This window comes from Ovis canadensis, chromosome 9 (genome assembly GCF_042477335.2).
Source record: "Ovis canadensis isolate MfBH-ARS-UI-01 breed Bighorn chromosome 9, ARS-UI_OviCan_v2, whole genome shotgun sequence".
NCBI classification, from domain to species: domain Eukaryota; kingdom Metazoa; phylum Chordata; class Mammalia; order Artiodactyla; family Bovidae; genus Ovis; species Ovis canadensis.
The window spans coordinates 55225570-55245500 of NC_091253.1; the positions used below are offsets into that span (position 1 = coordinate 55225570).

General features: G+C 41.2%; 1 protein-coding gene across 3 annotated transcripts in view; it reads left to right on the forward strand.

Annotated features, from left to right (window-relative positions):
• Positions 1 to 19931, forward strand: part of PREX2 (phosphatidylinositol-3,4,5-trisphosphate dependent Rac exchange factor 2) — a 303487-nt gene that overhangs the window by 173782 nt on the left and 109774 nt on the right. For all 3 annotated transcript variants that reach the window (XR_011259007.1, XM_069600206.1, XM_069600207.1), the window contains exons 24-28: positions 3487 to 3706; positions 4252 to 4459; positions 14930 to 15109; positions 18894 to 18988; positions 19844 to 19926. Coding sequence is in view for 2 of the 3 variants with exons in the window: in XM_069600206.1 (XP_069456307.1) it covers positions 3487 to 3706; positions 4252 to 4459; positions 14930 to 15109; positions 18894 to 18988; positions 19844 to 19926 (786 nt within the window). In the remaining variant the exon portion in view is untranslated. The remainder of the gene's footprint in view (positions 1 to 3486; positions 3707 to 4251; positions 4460 to 14929; positions 15110 to 18893; positions 18989 to 19843; positions 19927 to 19931) is intronic.

The following is a 19931-nucleotide window of genomic DNA, read 5'->3' on the forward strand; positions in this document are numbered from 1 at the left end:
TCTGGAAGTTCACTGTTCATGTATTACTGAATCCTGGCTTGGAGAATTTTGAGCATTGCTTTACTGGCATGTGAGATGAGTGCCATTCTGTGGTAGTTGGAGCATTCTTTGCCATTTCCTTTCTTTGGGATTGGAATGAATACTGACCTTTTGCAGTCCTGTGACCACTGCTGAGTTTCCCAAATTTGCTAGCATATTGAGTGCAGCACTTTCACAGCATCATCTTTCAGGATTTGAAAGAGCTCAACTGGAATTCCATCACCTCCACTCGCTTTGTTCATAGTGATGCTTTCTAAGGCCCACTTGACTTCACATTCCAGGATGTCTGGCTCTAGCTGAATGATCACACCATCATGATTATCTTGGTCATGAAGATCTTTTTTGTACAGTTCTTCTGTGTATTCTTGCCACCTTTTCTTAATATCTTCTGCTTCTGTTAGGTCCATACCATTTGTGTCCTTTATCGAGCCCATCTTTGCGTGAAATGTTCCCTTGGCATCTCTAATTTCTTGAAGCGATCTCTAGTCTTTCCCATTCTGTTGTTTTCCTCTATTTCTTTGCATTGATCCCTGAGGAAGGCTTTCCTATCTCTCCTTAGAGAAGGCTTCTAGTAGAAGCCCTACTACAAGTAAAAGTGAAAGGAAAGTAAAGTGAAGTCGCTCAGTTGTGTCCGACTCTTTGTGACACCATGGAATGTAGCCTACCAGGCTCTGAGGAGCCTTTTAGTCCATAGAATTTTCCAGGCAAGAGTGCTGGAGTGGGTTGCCATTTCCTTCTCCAGAGCATCTTCCCAACTCAGGGATTGAACCCAGGTCTCCCACACTGCAGGCAGATGCTTTACCGTCCAAGCCACCAGGGAAGCCTTCAGAGATTAATAGATTGATTAATTCTTAGTACTTCCCCGGTAGTCCAATAGCTGAAACTCCATGCTCCCAATACAGGGGGCCCAGGTTCAATCCCTGGTCAGGGAACTAGAACCCACCTGCCACAACTCAGAGTTTGTGTTTACAACTTAAAAAAATAGAAAAAAAGGTCATGCATGCCTCAACTAAAGATTCCACGTGCTGCAACTAACAGACCTGGCACAGCCACATAAATAAATATTTTTAAGAACAGATCAAGAATTCTCTAAATGCCTTTCTGTCTTTCAGTATTTAGACTATTTTCATTATATTGTGCTGTCCTTAGTCGCTCAGTCATATCCAACTCTTTGTGACCCATGGACTGTAGCCAGGCTCCTCTGTCCATGTAATTCTCCAGTCAAGAAGACTGGAATGGGTTGCTTTGCCCTCTTCCAGGGGTTCTTCCCAACCAAGGGATCGAACCCAGGTCTCCTGCATTGTAGACGAATTCTTTACCATCTGAGCCACCAGGGAAGCCCAAGAATACTGGATTAGGTAGCCTATCCATTCTCCAGGGGACCTTCCCGAGCCAGGAATCGAACCAGGGTCTCCTGCATTGCGGGGAGATTCTTTTCCAGCTGAGCTACCAGGGAAGTCCCATTTTTCAGAATATATCATTATCAAATATGTTAATAATTTGTTAATAGATTCCTGCATTTTAGTCCAGTTCCATTCAGAGTCCTACTATGGGCTAGCACTTTGCTGAGCTTCTGACATATGATTTGAAAGCATAGTTTAAATATACCTAAGATAGATCATATTCTAATAGTGAGCTTATAAGATGTGATTTTTGATTTCACATCTTTATTCTTGAGTTTAACCTAGAAAAGTCGCTAAGTCCATTTCCTCCTCCAGAGGATCTTCCTGACCCAGGGATTGAGCCCTTGTTTCTTATGTCTCCTGCATTGACAAGTGAGTTCTTTACCACTAGCACCACCTGGGAAGCCCTTCAGTTTTGGGGATGACATACCCTGGTGGCCTAGGTGGTGAAGAATCTGCCTGCAATGGGTTTGACCTGGATTTGATCCCTGGGTTGGGAAGATCCTTTGGAGGAGGGAATGGCAACCCATTTCAGCATTCTTGCCTGGAGAATCCCCATGGACAGAGGAGCCTGATGGGCTACTGTCTGTGGGGTCACAAAGAGTCGGAGATGACTGAGTGACTAAGCGCACACACGCAACTGAAACATTGGGAGCTGGTGGCTATCGGATCTTTGCTTCTGATACTATAATTTATCTCTGTGAGATGCTTTGTTTGTGGTACAGAAGACAGATGTCAGCATCACCCTCGTGGAGTCCACATCTGCTCAGGGAGAGGGAAATAAGAAAGTTATTCATAACTATAAGGGGGAGTTGCAGAGTGCTGTAACCTAACACCTAACACCAGGAAAATTGAACTTAGACTGGCACTCAAGGAACATCTCTTGACAGTTTCACAGAACTTGAAAGTGCATAGGAGTTAAGTTTGGAAATGAAGGAAGAATATTCTAGTGACATTGAACAGTTTGTACCAGGATCTCCAGAGAGTAGACGGTGTGGGAGAGGAACTGAGTGCAAGCCAGAGGAGCAAAGGAAAGAGAGCTTGAGATAGATAACCCGGGTATGGATCAGACTTTAGGTGGCCGTGTAGACCATGGCGGGCTTCCCAGTTGGTGCTAGTGGTAAAGAACCTGCTTGTCAATGTAGGAGACATAAGCCAATTGAACCTGCCAATGTGGGTTCTATTCCTGGGTTGGAAAGATCCCCTGGAGGAAGGCACGGCAGCCCACTACAGTATTCTTGCCTGGAGAATCCTATAGACAGAAAAGCCTAGTGGACTATAGTTCATATCGTCACAAAGAGTCAGAGTGGACTGAATGACTTAGCACACACGTAAACCATGGCACGTCTAGACTATGGATGAACTGCAAAGTTTTAAGTAATTGAGTGGCTATCTGAGGATGCTGTGTAAATTCCTTGAGCATCACTTTATTCTCAATGGCATAGAAGCAGAGTCCACACCAGTCTTCAGGCTGATCCTGACCCAAGGCTTAGCAGAGATTAGTAGAAACCATGGAAGTTACAGTCTGTTCTGCCGCAGGGGTACCACCACAGAGCTTTGCTGTCTAGCCTGTTCACAGACTCAGGTCTGGGTCAGCTTTCTCACAGTGTTTGGAATAATCCTTCTTCTACCCTTGACCTGACAGCTACCCTATTCTCCCAGCTTGCCTCACTGTAAATATTGTGTTCCTATCTTGGTGTCCTAGGACGCCAATTCGATTTCTCTCTCTGACTGTCAGCTGCTAGGAGCTGTGGATTTGAGTCCTAGTAAGTGGTATTGATCACTTAAATTCATTTCTTTTACCGCTTAGCTTGCAGTCAGAGTTTCAAAGGCATCCATTGCATTTGCTGCCTCTGTGGCTTTGCTTTTCTAAGAATGTGTGGGTTTTAAAATAATGACTTAATTTCTAACAACTTATAATTTATTTCACCCATTCCGGTTGACATGATGTAATTTTCTTTTGACTTTGCTGTGGATGACAGGAGTGAAATGTTTGATTATCACAGCATGTTTAACTGCTTTCTCTTTCTTCTTTCATTTACAGTTTTCTCGTGTACTAAAGAATAGAGCCTGGCCCACCTTTAAACAGGCCAAATCTAGAATCTCCCCTCTGCACAGCAGTGACTTCTGCCCTACCAACTGCCATGTCAATGTGATGGAAGTTTCTTATCCCAAAACATCAACATCCCTGGGGAGTGCGTTTGGTGTTCAGTTGGATAGTAGGAAGCATAATTCTCACGATAAAGAAAATAAATCTGAACAAGGTAGGTTAGGTTTTTAAACTTTATCGAATTATGACAAGTAACTTAGGCAGTCATAACTATTCCCGCCTCTCTGGAATTGGATAGATTCCTGACATGTCAGCAAGTCTGAACTAAAGGATTCCTCACTCTAGTCATTTGGATAATATGCATAAGTGTTTGTAGGATGAAGTGGCCTTATGCATTTTGTATTACTTTTCCTTCAAAAAGAATGATTCTTTTTGGCTTCCTTATATGTCTGATAAGCACAGCTCATCTTGCTGTGAAATCTCTCATCTGAAATGTCCCTGTAACTGTGATAAAAATATAGGAGGAGCAGCTGCAAGAAAAGCAGAGTACCTTCCCATACCATCAGAGTGGGCCGTGGGATTGAATTGTATCCTAATTTTGAATCTCAACTCCCTGTAAGCTTTAATTCTTGAATTAAATTTAACATTGGATTGGCATTTTATATTTTGTAAGGTTGGGCATCTAAAATGGATTGCACTGGATTGCTACTGTAAGCTAAAGGTAATAGTTGTTACTATAGAATGATTTTAACTCCTCAGGAAAACTAAGCCCTATGGTATACATTCAACATACGATCACAACCATGGCAGCCCCTTCAGGCCTGTCTCTGGGACAGCAAGATGGACATGGTCTCCGGTATTTGTTGAAAGAAGAAGACTTAGAAACCCAGGATATCTATCAGAAACTTTTGGGCAAACTTCAGACTGCACTGAAAGAGGTGGAGATGTGTGTTTGTCAAATAGATGAGTAAGTATTTTATTTACTGACCTTTTAAATGTTCCTGATAAAATAGCTATAGAAAATGGGACTCTTGAACATCCATTATTCTTTGTAGTGTTTGAAAACATAGGAATTTTTGCTGACCGTTTAGGTCCTCTTCATTCCATCACCTTAAAAACAATGTGGTTCTTGTTCGAACAATGTAAGTCGCTAAGTGGTGTCTGACTGTTTGTGTCCCCATCAGCTGCAGCATGCCAGGCCCCGTGTCCCTCACTGTCTCCCAGAGTGTGCGCAAGTTCATGTCCATTGAATCAAAACATGTCAATTCTGTTGACCTATGTTTTAAGGAAGCATTTAGTACCAGAGAATAACAGACCATCGCATGCAGGTCAAGAAGCAACAGTTAGAACTGGACATGGAACAACAGACTGGTTCCAAGTCGGTAAAGGAGGACATCAAGGCTGCATATTGTCACCCTGCTTATTTAACTTATATGCAGAGTACATCATGCAAAATGAAGGGATGGATGAAGCTCAAGCTGGAATCAAGATTACTGGGAGAAATTCAACAGCCTCAGACATGCAGACGACACCATCTTTATGGCAGAAAGTGAGGAAGAACTAAAGAGCCTCTTGATGAAGGTGAAAGAGGAGAGTGAAAAAGTTGGCTTAATAGCAAACAAAGCAACTGAAAAAGAATTAACCTCAAAAATATACAGGCAGCTCAATACCAGAAAAATAAATGACCCAATCAAAAAATGGGCCAAAGAACTAAACAGACATTACTCCAAAAAAGACATACAGATGGCTAACAAACACATGAAAAGATGCTCAACATCACTCATTATCAGAGAAATGCAAATCAAAACCACAATGAGGTACTATCTTATACTGGTCAGAATGGCTGCTCTCACAAAGTTTACAAACAATAAATGCTGGAGAGGGTGTGGAGAAAAGTGAACCCTCTTACACTGTTGGTGGGAATTTAAACTAGTACAGCCACTACGGAGAACAGTGTGGAGATTCCTTAAAAAACTGGAAATAGAACTGCCTTATGACCCAGCAATCCCACTGCTGGGCATACACACCGAGGAAACCAGAATTGAAAGAGACACATGTACCCCAATATTCACTGCAGCACTGTTTACAATATCTAGAACATGGAAGCAGCCTAGATGTCCATCAGCAGACGAATGGATAAGAAAACTGTGGTACATATACACAATGGAATATTACTCATATTAAAAAGAATGCATTTGAATCAGTTCTAAAAAGGTGGATGAAACTGGAGCCTATTATAAGAATGAAAGTAAGTCAAAAAGAAAAACACTGAGACAGTATATTAATGCATATGTATGGAATTTAGAAAGATGATAACGATGACCCTATATGTGAGACAACAAAAGAGACACAGATATAAAGAATCGACTTTTGGACTCTGTGGGAGAAGGCGAGGGTGGCATGATTTGAGAGAACAGCATTGAAATATGTGTATTACCATATGTGAAATAGGTCACCAGTCCAAATTCGATGCATGAAACAGGGCACTCAAAGCCAGTACACTGGGACAACCCTGAGGGATGGGATGGGGAGGGAGGCGGGAGGGGGGTTCAGGTTGGGGGACACACGTACACCCATGGCTGACTCATGTCTACATAGGGCAAAAACCACTACAATGTTGTAATTAGCTTCCAATTAAAATAAATACATTAAAAAAAAAAAACTCAACATTCAGAAAACTTAAATCATGGCATCTGGTCCAATCACTTCATAGCAAATAGATGGGGAAACAATGGAAACACTGAGAGACTTTATTTTGGGGGGCTCCAAAATCACTGCAGATGGTGAATGCAGCCATGAAATGAAAAGATACTTGCTCTTTGGGAGAAAAGCTATGATCAACCTAGACAGCATATTAAAAAGCCAGAGATATTACTTTGCCAACAATGGTCCATTCCGTCAAAGCTATGGTTTCTCCAGTAGTCATATATGGATGTGAGAGTTGGACTGTAAAGAAAGGTGAGGGCCCAAGAATTGGTGCTTTTGAACTGTGGTGTTGGAGAAGACTCTTGAGAGTCCCTTGGACTTCAAAGAAGTCCAACCAGTCCATCCTAAAGGAATCAGTCCTGAATATTCATTGGAAGGACTGATGTTGAAGCTGAAACTCCAATACTTTGGCCAGCTGATATGAAAAACTGACTCACTAGAAAAGACCCTGATGCTGGGAAAGGTTGAAGGTGGGAGGAGAAGGGGACGACTGAGGATGATATGGTTGGATGGCATCACTGACTCGATGGACATGAGTTTGAGTAAGCTCCGGGAGTTGGTGGTGGACAGGGAGGCCTGGTGTGCTACAGTCCATGGGATCGCAAAGAGTTGGCATGACTGAGCCACTGAACTGAACTTAGTACCAGAGAGGAGAATAAAATTCTTTCATACAGAAAACACTGAGTTTCAATGTGAAAATGTTCAATTGAACAATATGACTGGAAGAGTACGAACTGTGTATAGGGAATTGCTTGTATCTGTTATAGACAAGAACACAATATTTGGTGGATAGGCACTCGATAGATGTTATGGAAAAATGTAAAATATACTGAATCTTTAACATGTTAAATGAGTAAAAACAAAAGTCTGTAGCCCTAGGAATGACCAACACCTGTTTTTCTCTTCTGATTGACTTATTGGTTTACTGAGGAATTATCCAAATCTCTGTGCCAGTAATTTGGAATTTTTTTTAAAAATTAAGAACAGAGAAGAGGAAGGAGTTAAATAATATTCTTCCAAAGAGGTCAACTCTGATTCTCATTCCAGAATTTGATGGTTGGAGAACTGCCTGAACTCTATAGGAAGGTTGGCTATGTCATGGGTGTGATTATGATCGCATGTAGTCTATACAGGACATTACGAGTTCACTTCCTCGTGTACAGAATGGAGTGAATAATAACAAGTTGTTGATTTATGGTGAAAATTATAAAAATGAATACAAAGAACAATCAGCCTAGTGCTTGACGTGCTTGCTTATCATTTAGGAGCCTGAAATTGTTGAATATATCCTAATGGGTAGAATCTGAAAACTCTATCAGGACCGTTTTCCTCTTTTTATTGTACTCTCTATGGAGTTGCAGATTTAGATTAGTATCAAATGTGTATTATTTAGTTCACATACATCTTCCCTACTTCCATGGATAATTCACATTTGACTTAAAATATTTAAAACTTACTCTAAGGCTCTGCTGTAATTAGACTAATGAAATTTTAACTGACACTTTATCTTGCTTTACACATCTTTGAAATTTAGAGATGAAAATCACCATATTAGATGTATCATATTTCTAAGATTATCTCTTAATTTATTTTTAAAAAATTTAAATTATTTATTTTTGGCTGTGCTCCATCTTCATTGCTGTGTGTGTAGGCTTTCTCTAGTTGTGGCAAGGTGAGCAGAGTTACTCTCTTATTGTGGAGCACAGGCTCTAGGGCACAGGCTCAGTTGTTTTGCCACAAGTGGAATCTTCTGAGACCAGGGATCAAACCTGTGTCCTCTGCATTGGCAGGTGGATTCTTAACCACTGGACCACCAGGGAGGTCCTAAAATTATATGTTGATAGTTGCTATTTACTGTGCTATTGCTTTCTGACATTTTTATGAATTAATTTAGAAATGAAATTCTGTTTTCCTTTGTCGAATACACTAGTTTTTAACGTCACTTTTATCACTTGGTATATTGTGATCACGACAGTTATAGACAAGTTAAACAGTTTGAGATCACCGAGAGAACAGGCTGTTATTTTTAAGCAACTATATGATATTTGGAATTGTTTTAGAATGACAGTGTGACAGAGAAGTTAATATTTTAGGATGTTATATTTTTTCTTAACAAATTGATTTTATTATTAATATATATGTTATACTCTATTTTAGAAGCCAGTCTCTTTTTTTCCCCTGAAGTATTTAGAAAGTTCGGGAGGAAGGCTTTTTATTAATGAGGCAATAGATAGTAGCATTCATGTACCTGAGATCTCAAAGGGATTTTAAGAGAGCATCTGGACCAATCCCACACTTCCAGTTAAACCAAGACTTATTACTCCTCCTTTTCAGAGGAGTTCTTTGTCAGTGGTAGGATTATTGATACACCTGAGTGAACGCTGCCTTGTAGACTGGATTTCTAATGCACTGACTACCCAGCACTTAGCAGTTGTCCAGACTTTGTCTGTCTTTGTTAATTTATTGACTTTTTTTTTACAAGTTCAGCTAAAGTAGATATACTTTCAAGAAAATGGTTAGAGCTAAGAGGCTTCCTGTACTTGGTTTAAAATGCTTATATATTTAAAGCACTAATTTCTGAAAGAGAGTTAAGCTATTTGTATTAGCCAAACTACCTAAAATGTTTACCTGTTTTTACTTGTTATTATGAAAGCCTTCACCAACTGTGCATATTTACTAGGAAAGTGAAGTGAAATGAGCCAGTGATATGAGCAACTTCCTTGGTCTTGTTTATGTGCACCATATAATTTAATTCTAAATATAAATATGTTTCACCATAATTCAGTGTGTAACCTAATCACTTTAAAATAATTCGGTCATCCAAGTGCCTGGAGTCCCCCATTGCGTCATTCAGAGATGCTGCAGTGGAGCTTGACATATCATTTAAAAAGATAGTTACCAAACAATTTTCTCACCATGTAGAAATTATTCTCTGCAGAGTGAAGAAGCAGATCTCGGATGCTCTGCCAAGTTTTTAAGAGGATTAAAACCTCGAAGCATCTCACTGCTCGCCTTTCTAAAAGTCATTCATTCCTGTGAAAGGACCTGGTGCTGAGCCTGTCTAATCATGAAGTTTGGTTTTCCTGTCTGTTGGGAACATGTCTTTTGACATGACATGTAGGCATTCCTCTAAATCCTCCTACCTTGTTCAGATCCAAAGATAGAACTAAAGACAGATTTGCTGTCTAGTAACAGGAAGTAAGGAGATGTTATGAATTTCATCAAGACTTGGTGATTCCTGTTCTATTTTGGGAAGCTAATGAAAGGTTGTTGCTGAACCATGAAAGATGCTGGAATTCTTGGCCTCCGGAAGAGAAGAATTCAATCTGGGGCCAGAGACAAGGCTTGATTGCTCAGAGCTTTTGTGTAGTAAAGTTTTATTACAGTATAAAAGAGCTAGAGAAAGCTTCTGACACAGACATCAGAAAGGGGCAGAAAGATTGCCCCCCTTGCTAGTGTTAGCAATGGAGTTGTATACCTTTTAATTAGTTATTACAATGAATCAAAAGAATGTCTCAAGTTTGTGAAAATTTTACCAGACCCACTCCCACAATTTACATTTTAGGATAACAAAATTAGAATTTAACAACAGAACGATCCTCCAGACCACTCCCATAATACATTCTAAGATATCAGGATTAGTCAGAAGGTTTTCAGGAAGGAGAAACTGTCCTGCAGCCAGATACATTGTTGTTGTATAATCCCTAGTACAGAGTTTAAACTGAGTTGTGTAATTGACTAAGACTAAGGAATGTAGAGGGAAAAAAAAGTTTGTCCTTTTCTCCTCCTTGAGAATTCCAGACCCCTATCTCCACATCGAGAGCCCAGACCCCTTTCTCCTCCTTGGGGACCCTGGACTTCTTATCAGTCTGCCTAGGAATTGACTCTCTCAATAAGTACTTTTGCCCTTTAATGGGCTATTTTCCAGTTAATGACACTTAGGTACTAGACATAAGTAAAGGGAAAAATATTTCATGGAGAGTACAAATATTTAACAGGTTTTTAAAATTCAGACTTTTTGTATTCTTACAGGAAGAAAATGCACAAAGAGTATTGAGGGCTGGTGAAGATACAAAATTTGAGAACAGACTTCATTTTCCAAGTGTCTGGGGCCCTGTAGTTGAGTGATGAACAAAACACATTATTTAGGACAGTTAGCGTCTCTGGGGTCGCACAGAGTCGGACACGACTGAAGCGACTTAGCAGCAGCAGCAGTAGCAGCGACCTGGAGATTACAGATAGGAATGTCAAGGCTAGTGATTGAATTATCTTTTAGGTTTTCCCAAGCATTTTGCTGGTTAATGTAAAAAAGTAGGGACAGTTTCATAAAAGCTAATGTGTGTTAGCTCACTGGTCACAGTTATATGATTAAGTGAAGTGGAATCTGCTCAGTCGTGTCCGACTCTTTGTGATCCCATGTACAGTATAGTCCATGGAATTCTCCAGGCCAGAATACTGGAGTGAGTAATGTTTCCCTTCTTCAGGGGATCTTCCCAATCCAGGGATCAAACCTAGATCTTCTGCATTGCAGGAGGATTCTTTACCAACTAAACTATCAGGGAAGCCTGATATAGGGAAGTTATATGCTTACATAATGATTTCTTCTCACAGTCTGTCTGTGAGTTGAGTTATGAAACACTGGGCTGTATCACAGACTCCTCAAACTTAAATTTGTTTCTGAACCTCATATCTACTTTGACCTATTTAAATCTACTTTGACCCCTCCCTTATCAAGGTTGTCCCCCTTCTCAGGTAAGTATTCTCCATCCCTTCCATTTGTGAAGCCAGAGTCTAGGTATCCTCTGTGATTCATTTCTTTCCTTTTGCTTCACCTCCAGCACCTTATCAGGTTCTGTCAGTTGTACCTGAGAACCTATCTACCCCATCACCTTACCCTGGGTAACCCTCATCCCATCCCTAGTACTCAGTATAGAACTTTCCAGCTGTGTCTCTCCATCTGGTACATTCTACATTAGGCAGATGCCAGAGGAATCTGTACAGGTAGATTTTGCTGTTTGCTTAAAACCACTTAATGACACTGAAGTGCAAGTAGAAGAATAGGAAATGCGTTACTGTGGCCTGCACATCCCAACATGATTTGTCCCCACCCTCGCCCCGGAAAAAAAAAAAAAACAAAACCTTATTTCCCTGAGTTCCTGTTGCATTAGCCTCTTTCTGATCCCAGAACATGATGCACCTCTGCCTGGGCAGCCCTGCTTCTAAAGCCAGCATGCCTGACCTTCCAGGCACTCAAGTGTTAGGCTGGTGGCCAGTCTGTGGAGAGATGGTGCCTTCTTGCCTCTGTGTGTGTGTGTGTGTGTGTGTGTGCACGCACACGCTAAGTCGCTTCAGTCATGTCTGTCTTTTTTGCAGCCCCATGGACTGTAGCCTGCCAGGTTTCTCTGTCCATGGAATTTTCCAGGCCAGAATACTGGAATGGATTGCCATGCCCTCCTCCAGGGGAATCTTCCCAACCCAGAGATCAAACCTGTGTCTCTTATGTCTCCTGCCTTGGTAGGAGGATTTTTCCCACTCACACCACCTGGGAAGCCCTAGGTGCAATCTACCACATAGAAATCTCTTTATGCATCAGGAGCATTAGGTGCAGATTAACCAAAAATGATGCTCAGCTCAGGATGTTCATTCAGAATCAATGGACCTATAAGCTGTCAGAGAGCTTAACACTGTATAGGAGCAAAAGCAAAGGAAAATATATCTGTGAGCATAAATGTTGAGCTTTCAGTTCAGTTCAGTTGCTCCGTCATGTCTGGCACTTTGTGACCCCATGAATCGCAGCATGCCAGGCCTCCCTGTCCATCACCAACTCCCGGAGTTCACTCAATCTCATGTCCATTGAGTCGGTGATGCCATCTAGCCATCTCATCCTCTGTTGTCCCTTCTCCTCCTGCCCTCAATCCCTCCCAGCATCAGAGTCTTTTCCAATGAGTCAGCTCTTCGCATGAGGTGGCCAAAGTACTGGAGTTTCAGCTTTAGCATCATTCCTTCCAAAGAAATCCCAGGGCTGATCTCCTTTAGAATGGACTGGTTGGATCTTCTTGCAGTCCAAGGGACTCTCAAGAGTCTTCTCCAACACACAGCTTTGACCTCTATTATTGCTTTTAAGAATCTAGAAATCAAAAAAAAAAAAATACAAAACAAAACTCAGTGTCAAAAACACTGTTTTTCTATCACTGTGTTTGTTAGCCTAACAAGTGTTCCTACAGGATCAGTACAATCAAGACTATAACTGTTTAAAATGGAAAGCAAATATGTGAACATAATTTGCAGAGCTTTGAAAAAAGTGTTTATACTGAGACCCATTACTTCTCATTTAAAAGATGTTTAAATCACAGAGGACTCCTTGAAGAATGAAAACTCTGTCATCTCTTCCCTCTTGGTATTCAGGGTTCATCTGTCTGGCAGTGTGCAGTTTGGGTAATTAGAGTTAATCTAATGCTTTAACCTTTGAGGTGGAGGGAGTGAAGAGGTGTGCAGTCTGTCTTACGAGACATGAAAGTATCTTTCCAAATAGAAAAAGTGTCTTTAAAATAATTCATAGCTTCACAGAGCCCTGAGCAATCTAATACAACTTCCTCATTCTCCCAAGCGTCTAAAATCTATAAAATGCCAAAATATTATTTAGATACCATCTCATGGTGAGACTATTTGAAGTTGCAGCCCCAGCTTCCTTCCTTTTTTTTTTAATTTTTAATTTTCCCTTTCCTGTTTGTAGCCATGTGATATTCTATATGGGCTTTCCAGGTGGTACAGTGGTTAAGAATCTGCTTACCAATGCAGGAGATGCAGGTTCAGTCCCTGTGTCGGGAAGATCCCCTGGTGGAGGAAATGGGAACCCACTCCAGTATTCTTGCCTGGAAAATTCCATGGACAGAGGTGCCTAGTGGGCTACAGTCCATGAGGTCCCAAAGAGTGGGACACGGCTGAGTGACTCAGCATCATTGTCCACACACTATATACTATACAGCTTATTTGGTTATTGTTTGTTTCTTCCCAGTATAATTTAAGCTTCAGGAAGTCAGGGAGCTTTGTTTGTTTCGTAAAATGCTGTATTCACAGCCCCAAGGACAGTGCATGGTAGATAAGTGTAATTAATTCACTAGTGAAATCACTTAATAAATATTTGCTCAGTGCACAGCATTGGGCTTGACATTATGGGATATAAATAAGAAGTGTAAGATCTTTTCATGATCTTGAACTAAAATAAATATGACATTGCTACGGAAAAATGGGTGTCAAGATAACGTGCAAATGTACTGTTGGTTAGAACAGCATGTCACTGGTATTTGGCAAAAGAAAAGATGATTGCTGGCTGCAGAAACCATGTCTGGGTCCTTTGTTCAGTTATGGTTTAATTTGTTTTGCAAATTTTACAGCACATCGTTTGATAGCAAGGACTAATGCCATTATTGTGTCATTTTGAGTTAGACAGTTTGCTGAGCATTCGAGTTTAGCCTGGCGGAATCAGTTATGTTGTTATTTCTTTGCTGAGCCGTGTCCGACTCTTTGCGACCCCTTAGACTGCAGCCCACCAGGCTCCTCCGTCCATGGGATTCTCCAGACAAGAATGCTGGAGTGGGTTGCCTTTTCCTTCTCCAGGTGATCTTCCCAACCCAGGGATCGAACCTGAATCTCCTTCATTGCCAGGCAAATTCTTTACTGCTGAGCCACAACTCAGAGTCCAAATCTAATTTAATGCCAATTCAGAGTCTGATAGTGTGTTTCAGCTTGAAAATTCCAGTGGAAGAGCTTTTCCTTTGGGCAGATTCACGACTGTTTGATGATGAGTGGATTGTGGATGCCCTTGGGGCAGCAGCCCCTGCTGCCTCCTGTCCTCATCTTATATGTGACTGTATTTAGCATCTTTGGGTCACAATGGCAGGACTCCTGTTTACACGAGCATGAGAAGGGTTTGCCCACGAGACATTCTCTCTACCAAACAGAGAAAGCCTGGAGGAAACCCAAAGCAGAGGGAGAGAGGTAGATGGGTTTTTATTGTCTGAAGGTAAGTCAGTGAGGAGATTTTGCCCATGTAGTGTTTGTTTTAATATTTGGCTAGCACTTTAAAGTTCCCCAGGTATCTTTCCATGGTGATGACAGTGGCTGGGGAGCGAGGTGTGCCCATGGTGAACCAGCAGTGTTATGTGCATTTCATTCTCACAGCAACCCTGTGGGACACTCTTCTCACTATCCATGTTTCCTAGATGTCAAGGAGAACTATCCTGGTTTTGCTAGGATAACACAGCTAATCCATGGCAGAACCTAGATTTGAATACAACGTTCTCGTCTGAGTAGTGTGCTGTTTCTCTTACTCTGAGAGGAACTTGGCATGACAGGCTTTAAATGCAGTGGCGGTGTAGCTGCTGAGTCATATCCGACTCTTGCGTCCCCATGGACTGCAGCCCCACCAGGCTCCTCTGTCCATGGGATTTCCCAGGCAAGAATACTGGAGTGGCTTGCCATGCCCTCCTCCAGGGGATTTTCCCGACCCAGGGATGGAACCCAGGTCTCCTGCATTGTGGGTGGATTCTTTACCAACTGAGCCACCGGGGAAGCCCTATGATATGCAATAGGATATTAATTTCAGGGGAAATCTAGGAGAAGTATTCTAGAAATGTCTGTAAGCCTATTGTATTTAATGAGCAAGGTGGTTACTTGTAGCCCCCTGTGTGAAAATGTACACTTATCCTTTCTTTTTTAAATCCCATTGCAGCCTTCTGTCTTCGATAACATATTCTCCTAAATTAGAACGTAAGGCATCCGAGTCCATAGTCCCAACAGACAGTGACAATGAGAAGGGAGAGAGAAACAGCAAACGTGTCTGTTTTAACATGGCTGGAGAAGAGCAGGAAGATTCGGGTCATGACACCATCAGCAACAGAGACTCTTACAGGTAACTTCGTTCATTCCTGAAACTCCTCTCATCAGCCAAATTGAAGGTGATTCTGTGTTTTCCACAAAGGTCTTGAAAAAACTTTTCGACTGTTGCTTGTATTTATTGTGGTTCAGTTGCCAAGTCATGTCTGACTCTTCATAACCCCAGGGACTGAGGCATGCCAGGCTTCCATGTCCCTCATCATCTCCATTTGCCCAACTTCAGACAAGACCAGGTATGTTCAGGGTGATATGGCCGTACACTGGAGTTTGCCCAACTTCATGGCCATTGAATCAGTGATACCATTCAACCATCTCATTCTCTGTCACCCCCTTCTCTTCCTGCCCTCAGTCTTTCCCAGCATCAGGATCTTTACCATTGAGTCAGTTCTTCGCATCAAGGTGGCCAAAGTACTGGAGCTTCCAGCTTCAGCCTCAGTCCTTCCAGTGAATATTCAGGGTTGATTTCCTTTAAGAATGACTGGTTTCGTCTCCTTGCCTTCCAGGGGACTTCCCATAAAATAACTGCAGCTCTTAACCAACCTCAGACAGAGCACTGTGAGACATCACAGTCTTTCAAATTCTTCCCTTTTATAATCTGTGTAAATTTTGAAAAACCATTTTTTTCTCCAGCTGAGTGGGCCTAATTTAGGAGATTTGTTATTCTCTTATGGATTGTGTAACATGATGGAAAATAAGCAAATTGTGCATGTGTTAACAGTTTGGGGGAAATATCTGTTTCTGATATCTGTTCCTGGTGGCTCAGTGGTAAAGAATCTGCCTGCCAGTCAGGAGGCACTGGTCCAATACCTAGGTTGGTAAGATCCTCTGGAGGAGGAAATGGCAACTCATTCCAATATTCTTGCCTGGAGAACCCTGTGGACAAAGGAGCTGGTGGGCTATAATCCGTGGGGTCAGACAGAGTCAGACACCACTTAGTGACTGAGCAGCAGCAGCTGTATCTGATTATTGGACTACTGAGTGAACAGGGGCTCTTTTTGTCTTGTTTCTCCTCTTACGTTGTGTTTCAAGCTAATTGGACAAATTTCAGTCCTTCACCTCTGTGACCAGATTTGTGCATTTTTTCTTCCCTGCCATGCATTCTGTGCAATTTTGGTAGGACTTCAGGAACAAAGTCCCAAGAACCAGGTGGTTTGAACGACAGAACTTTATTATCCCAGAGTTCCAGAGCTGGAAGTCTAAATGCAGGTGTCAGCAATGTTGTTGCTTTCTGAGGGCTGTGAAGGAAGACTCTGTAGCAGGTCTCGCTTCTTGGCTTGCAGTTGGCTATCTTCTCCTTCTGTCTCTTCACATCCTTTTCCTTCCGAGTGTGTCTCTGGGTCCACATTTCCTCTCCTTATAAGACACTGGTCATATTGGACTAGTATTCATGCATGCCTGCTAAGCTGCTTCAGTTGTGTCCGACTCTTTGCGACCCTCTGGAGTGTAGTCTGCCAGGCTCCTCTGTCCATGGGATTCTCCAGGCAAGAATACTGAGTGGGTTGCCATGCCCTCCTCCAGGGGATTCCCAACCCAGGGATCAAGCCTATGTCTCTTATGTGTCCTACATTTGCAGGCAGGTTCTTTATGACTAGCGCCACTGAGAAGCCCATATTGGACTAATGTCCCCACTGATGACCTCATTTTAACTTGATTACCTCTGTAACGACCCTCCCTCCAAATAAGGTACACTGAGTACACTGACTTCAGCATATGAATTTGAGGAGGGGGATACAATTCACCCCACAGCACCCTCCCTCCAGACTCTGTTGCCATCTTCTTACCCGACGTTCACATGATGGCTCCTGCAGTGAACCTCATTAATTGAAAGTGCTTTCTCTCCTTTGAGCCCTTGTGTCTCCTGGAACCCCAGGGAGGCCGTGGCAACCTGTCATGTGTGCTGGGCGTGCAGCTTCAGAACCTTCCATTTTATTCACATCAACTGAAGATGATTACTCTCTCACTCACTCATTATGCAGTGTTTTACAATTAACTTTAATAACTAAAGTTATTTAGTAATTATTATTAAATCAAAGTTTTTTCATCAGAGATATTTAGCACAAACTCATAGGTTCCATTAAAACATATTTTTATGTGTGGTTGTGTCCCTGTGCTGTCCACCTGAAACTATAACCATAAAGAAGGGTGAGCACTGAAGAATTGATGCTTTTGAAATGTGGGTGCTCTTGGAGTCCTTTGGACTGCAGGAAGATCAAACCAGTAAATCCTAAAGGAAATCAACCCTGACTATTCCGTGGAAGAACTGATGCCGAAGCTGAAGCTCCAGTACTTTGGCCACCTGAATCGAAGAGCCAACTCATTGGAAAAGAACCTGATGCTAGGAAAGATTGAAGGCAGGAGGAGAAGAGGGCAACAGAGGGTGAGATGGTTGGATGGCATCACTGACTCAATGGGCATGAGTTTGAGCAAGCTCTGGGAGATAGTGAAGGGCAGGGAAGTGTGGTGTGCTGCAGTTCGTGGGTTTGCAAAGAGTCAGACACGACTTAGTGAGTGAACAACAATACCCCAATACAAAATAAAAAGTTGAAAAAAAAGCTTATTTTTACCAGGCACGTGGGAAAAACAGGATGATTTCAGGTAATTCCTACCACAGTCCTCTGTAGCAAGTTCTGATGTTAACTGCATTTTACATCTAAGAAAGCTGAGACTCACAGGAGTTACATAATTTACCCAGGAAATCAGGTGGCCTGGCTCACAATTTATTAACCACTTTACATGTCCACTTTCTGTATGAAAAGGATTTTAATGAGTGTGTGAGTTAATTATTTCTAGAAATTTAATAATATAAAAAACAGATTAACCACTTTTACCATTTCATTTACTTTTTAGCTTCTAAGGAGACCAGTATGCCCTTTAATAAGAACCTGTGGTTTCTCTCCAGTGGGAAATTACAGATCTAAAAATACTTTCTTACCTCAACTTTTAGTTATCAGATAATTAAAATTACTCTCAAGTTCTCACTAGAGTAAAAGAGAAATCTTAAATGTATATTTAAAGTTAAATAAGTCTTTTTACCTATTCTGAAAGGCAAAAAGAATTTTGTCTACTGCACTATTTCTGAAATCTGAAATCTGTCTAGTGTCCATATTCACACAAAAACATCTCCAACTTTCTCTCCCTTGGCATTCATCATTATCCAGGACTTACTTGGTGAGATATCCTTGCTGGGCTCTGGAGTGGAGACAAGGCATCATCTTCCTTGAGGGGATGGGAAAGGGCTCAGAATGCAATTAATGAGTTATAATTGAAGTTAATAGTAAGGATTCATAGGCAGAGATCATGAAACAGGATTTGTCTCTCTTAATAAATCAACTACAGGAATATAGTATCATGATACATTTTAAGTTTGGTTTGGCTCCTGTAAATTAACTATGCATTTTATTTTACTTTTTTAATTTTTTTAAGTATTGATTTATTTGGCTGCATTGGCTCTTATTTCCAGCATATGGAATCTAATTCCCTGACCAGGGATCAAACCCAGACCCCCCACATGAAGAGTGCAGAGTCTTAGCCACTGAACTACACTAATAACTGTGCATTTTAAAATTAATCCATGATTAGATTATATAAGAAGAAAATTTGAACTATGATTGAATTTGAAATTTTTTCTTTTAAACTAAGCTAAAATGTGATTTGAGCAAACTTGCCTTTCTCTTCAATTTCTGTAAAGCATATTAACAAATATCACAGTAGCATATTATGTTTATGCAATAAGAAGTGACAGGGAAGCTTTGCCAAGCTTTGTCATTTTGTGACAGTGACACGTACCTCATTATTTTCAGTGACTGCAACAGCAACAGGAATTCCGTTGCCTCCTTCACCAGCATCTGCAGCAGCCAGTGCAGCTCATATTTTCACAGCGATGAAATGGACTCGGGTGCGTTTGGCGGAGCTGCATGAACTCTGTGATGCCAGCCCTCTGGGATTAATTTGTTTAATCGATACACATTTTTATCTTTGAACAGCCATTCTTGGTGGCCACACAATGGTCTTTGTGTTACATGCCTGAGAAAGTCAGTTTCCCAATCTCATTATAAACAGTGAATTTTTTGAACGATGGAAAGAACAAACTGATTTTTATGCTAATAAATGCTGTCTTATGATGTTTCTGTGGTACTATGAAGGGTTTAAACAAATAAATTTTTAAAATAATTGAATACCATAGTGCCTCAGACAGTACTTAGAATATAGGAAGAAGGTTATAAAGGGTAGATAGCATTACTATACAGGAAACAAATTTTACTGACATTAGACATTGCTGATTGTGTGCAGAGGAGGGACGGGCTTTGAAGACAGCAGGTGCACCTGAGCTCAGGTGGGCAATAGGGAAGGGGGCAATGAGAAAAATACTACTTGATATAAATGCCTTATACAGTTTTTATTTTGTGTGTATGAAGAACAAAAGACTTTTCATCCAGTTGGGAAATGTCTTAAATTTGAAATATGCAGCTTATCCCAGCTATTTGACCATTAGATAAATGCACCATTTGGAAGAGTCATTGACATGGGTACCACAGGGCTCTTTCTGTGAGTCCCTCTGCTTTTATTGCAGCTTCAAAAGAGTGATAATCTAACATCCTAATGTCTATCAATAGCTTTGGAATTCTTTTTCTGAACATGAGAACTAACGTATGGAATAAGAGCTACTGTTTAATTATTTTTTCCTTTGTTTATTCAAAAATGGTTTGGAATGTTAAACGTGAGAGAAATGATTTTTTTCTTTAATATCTAGGTGATGAACTTCCCCTAAATGTTCGCATTTCTCGTGATAAACAGGACAAAATACACAGCTGCCTTGAGCATCTTTTCAGCCAGGTACG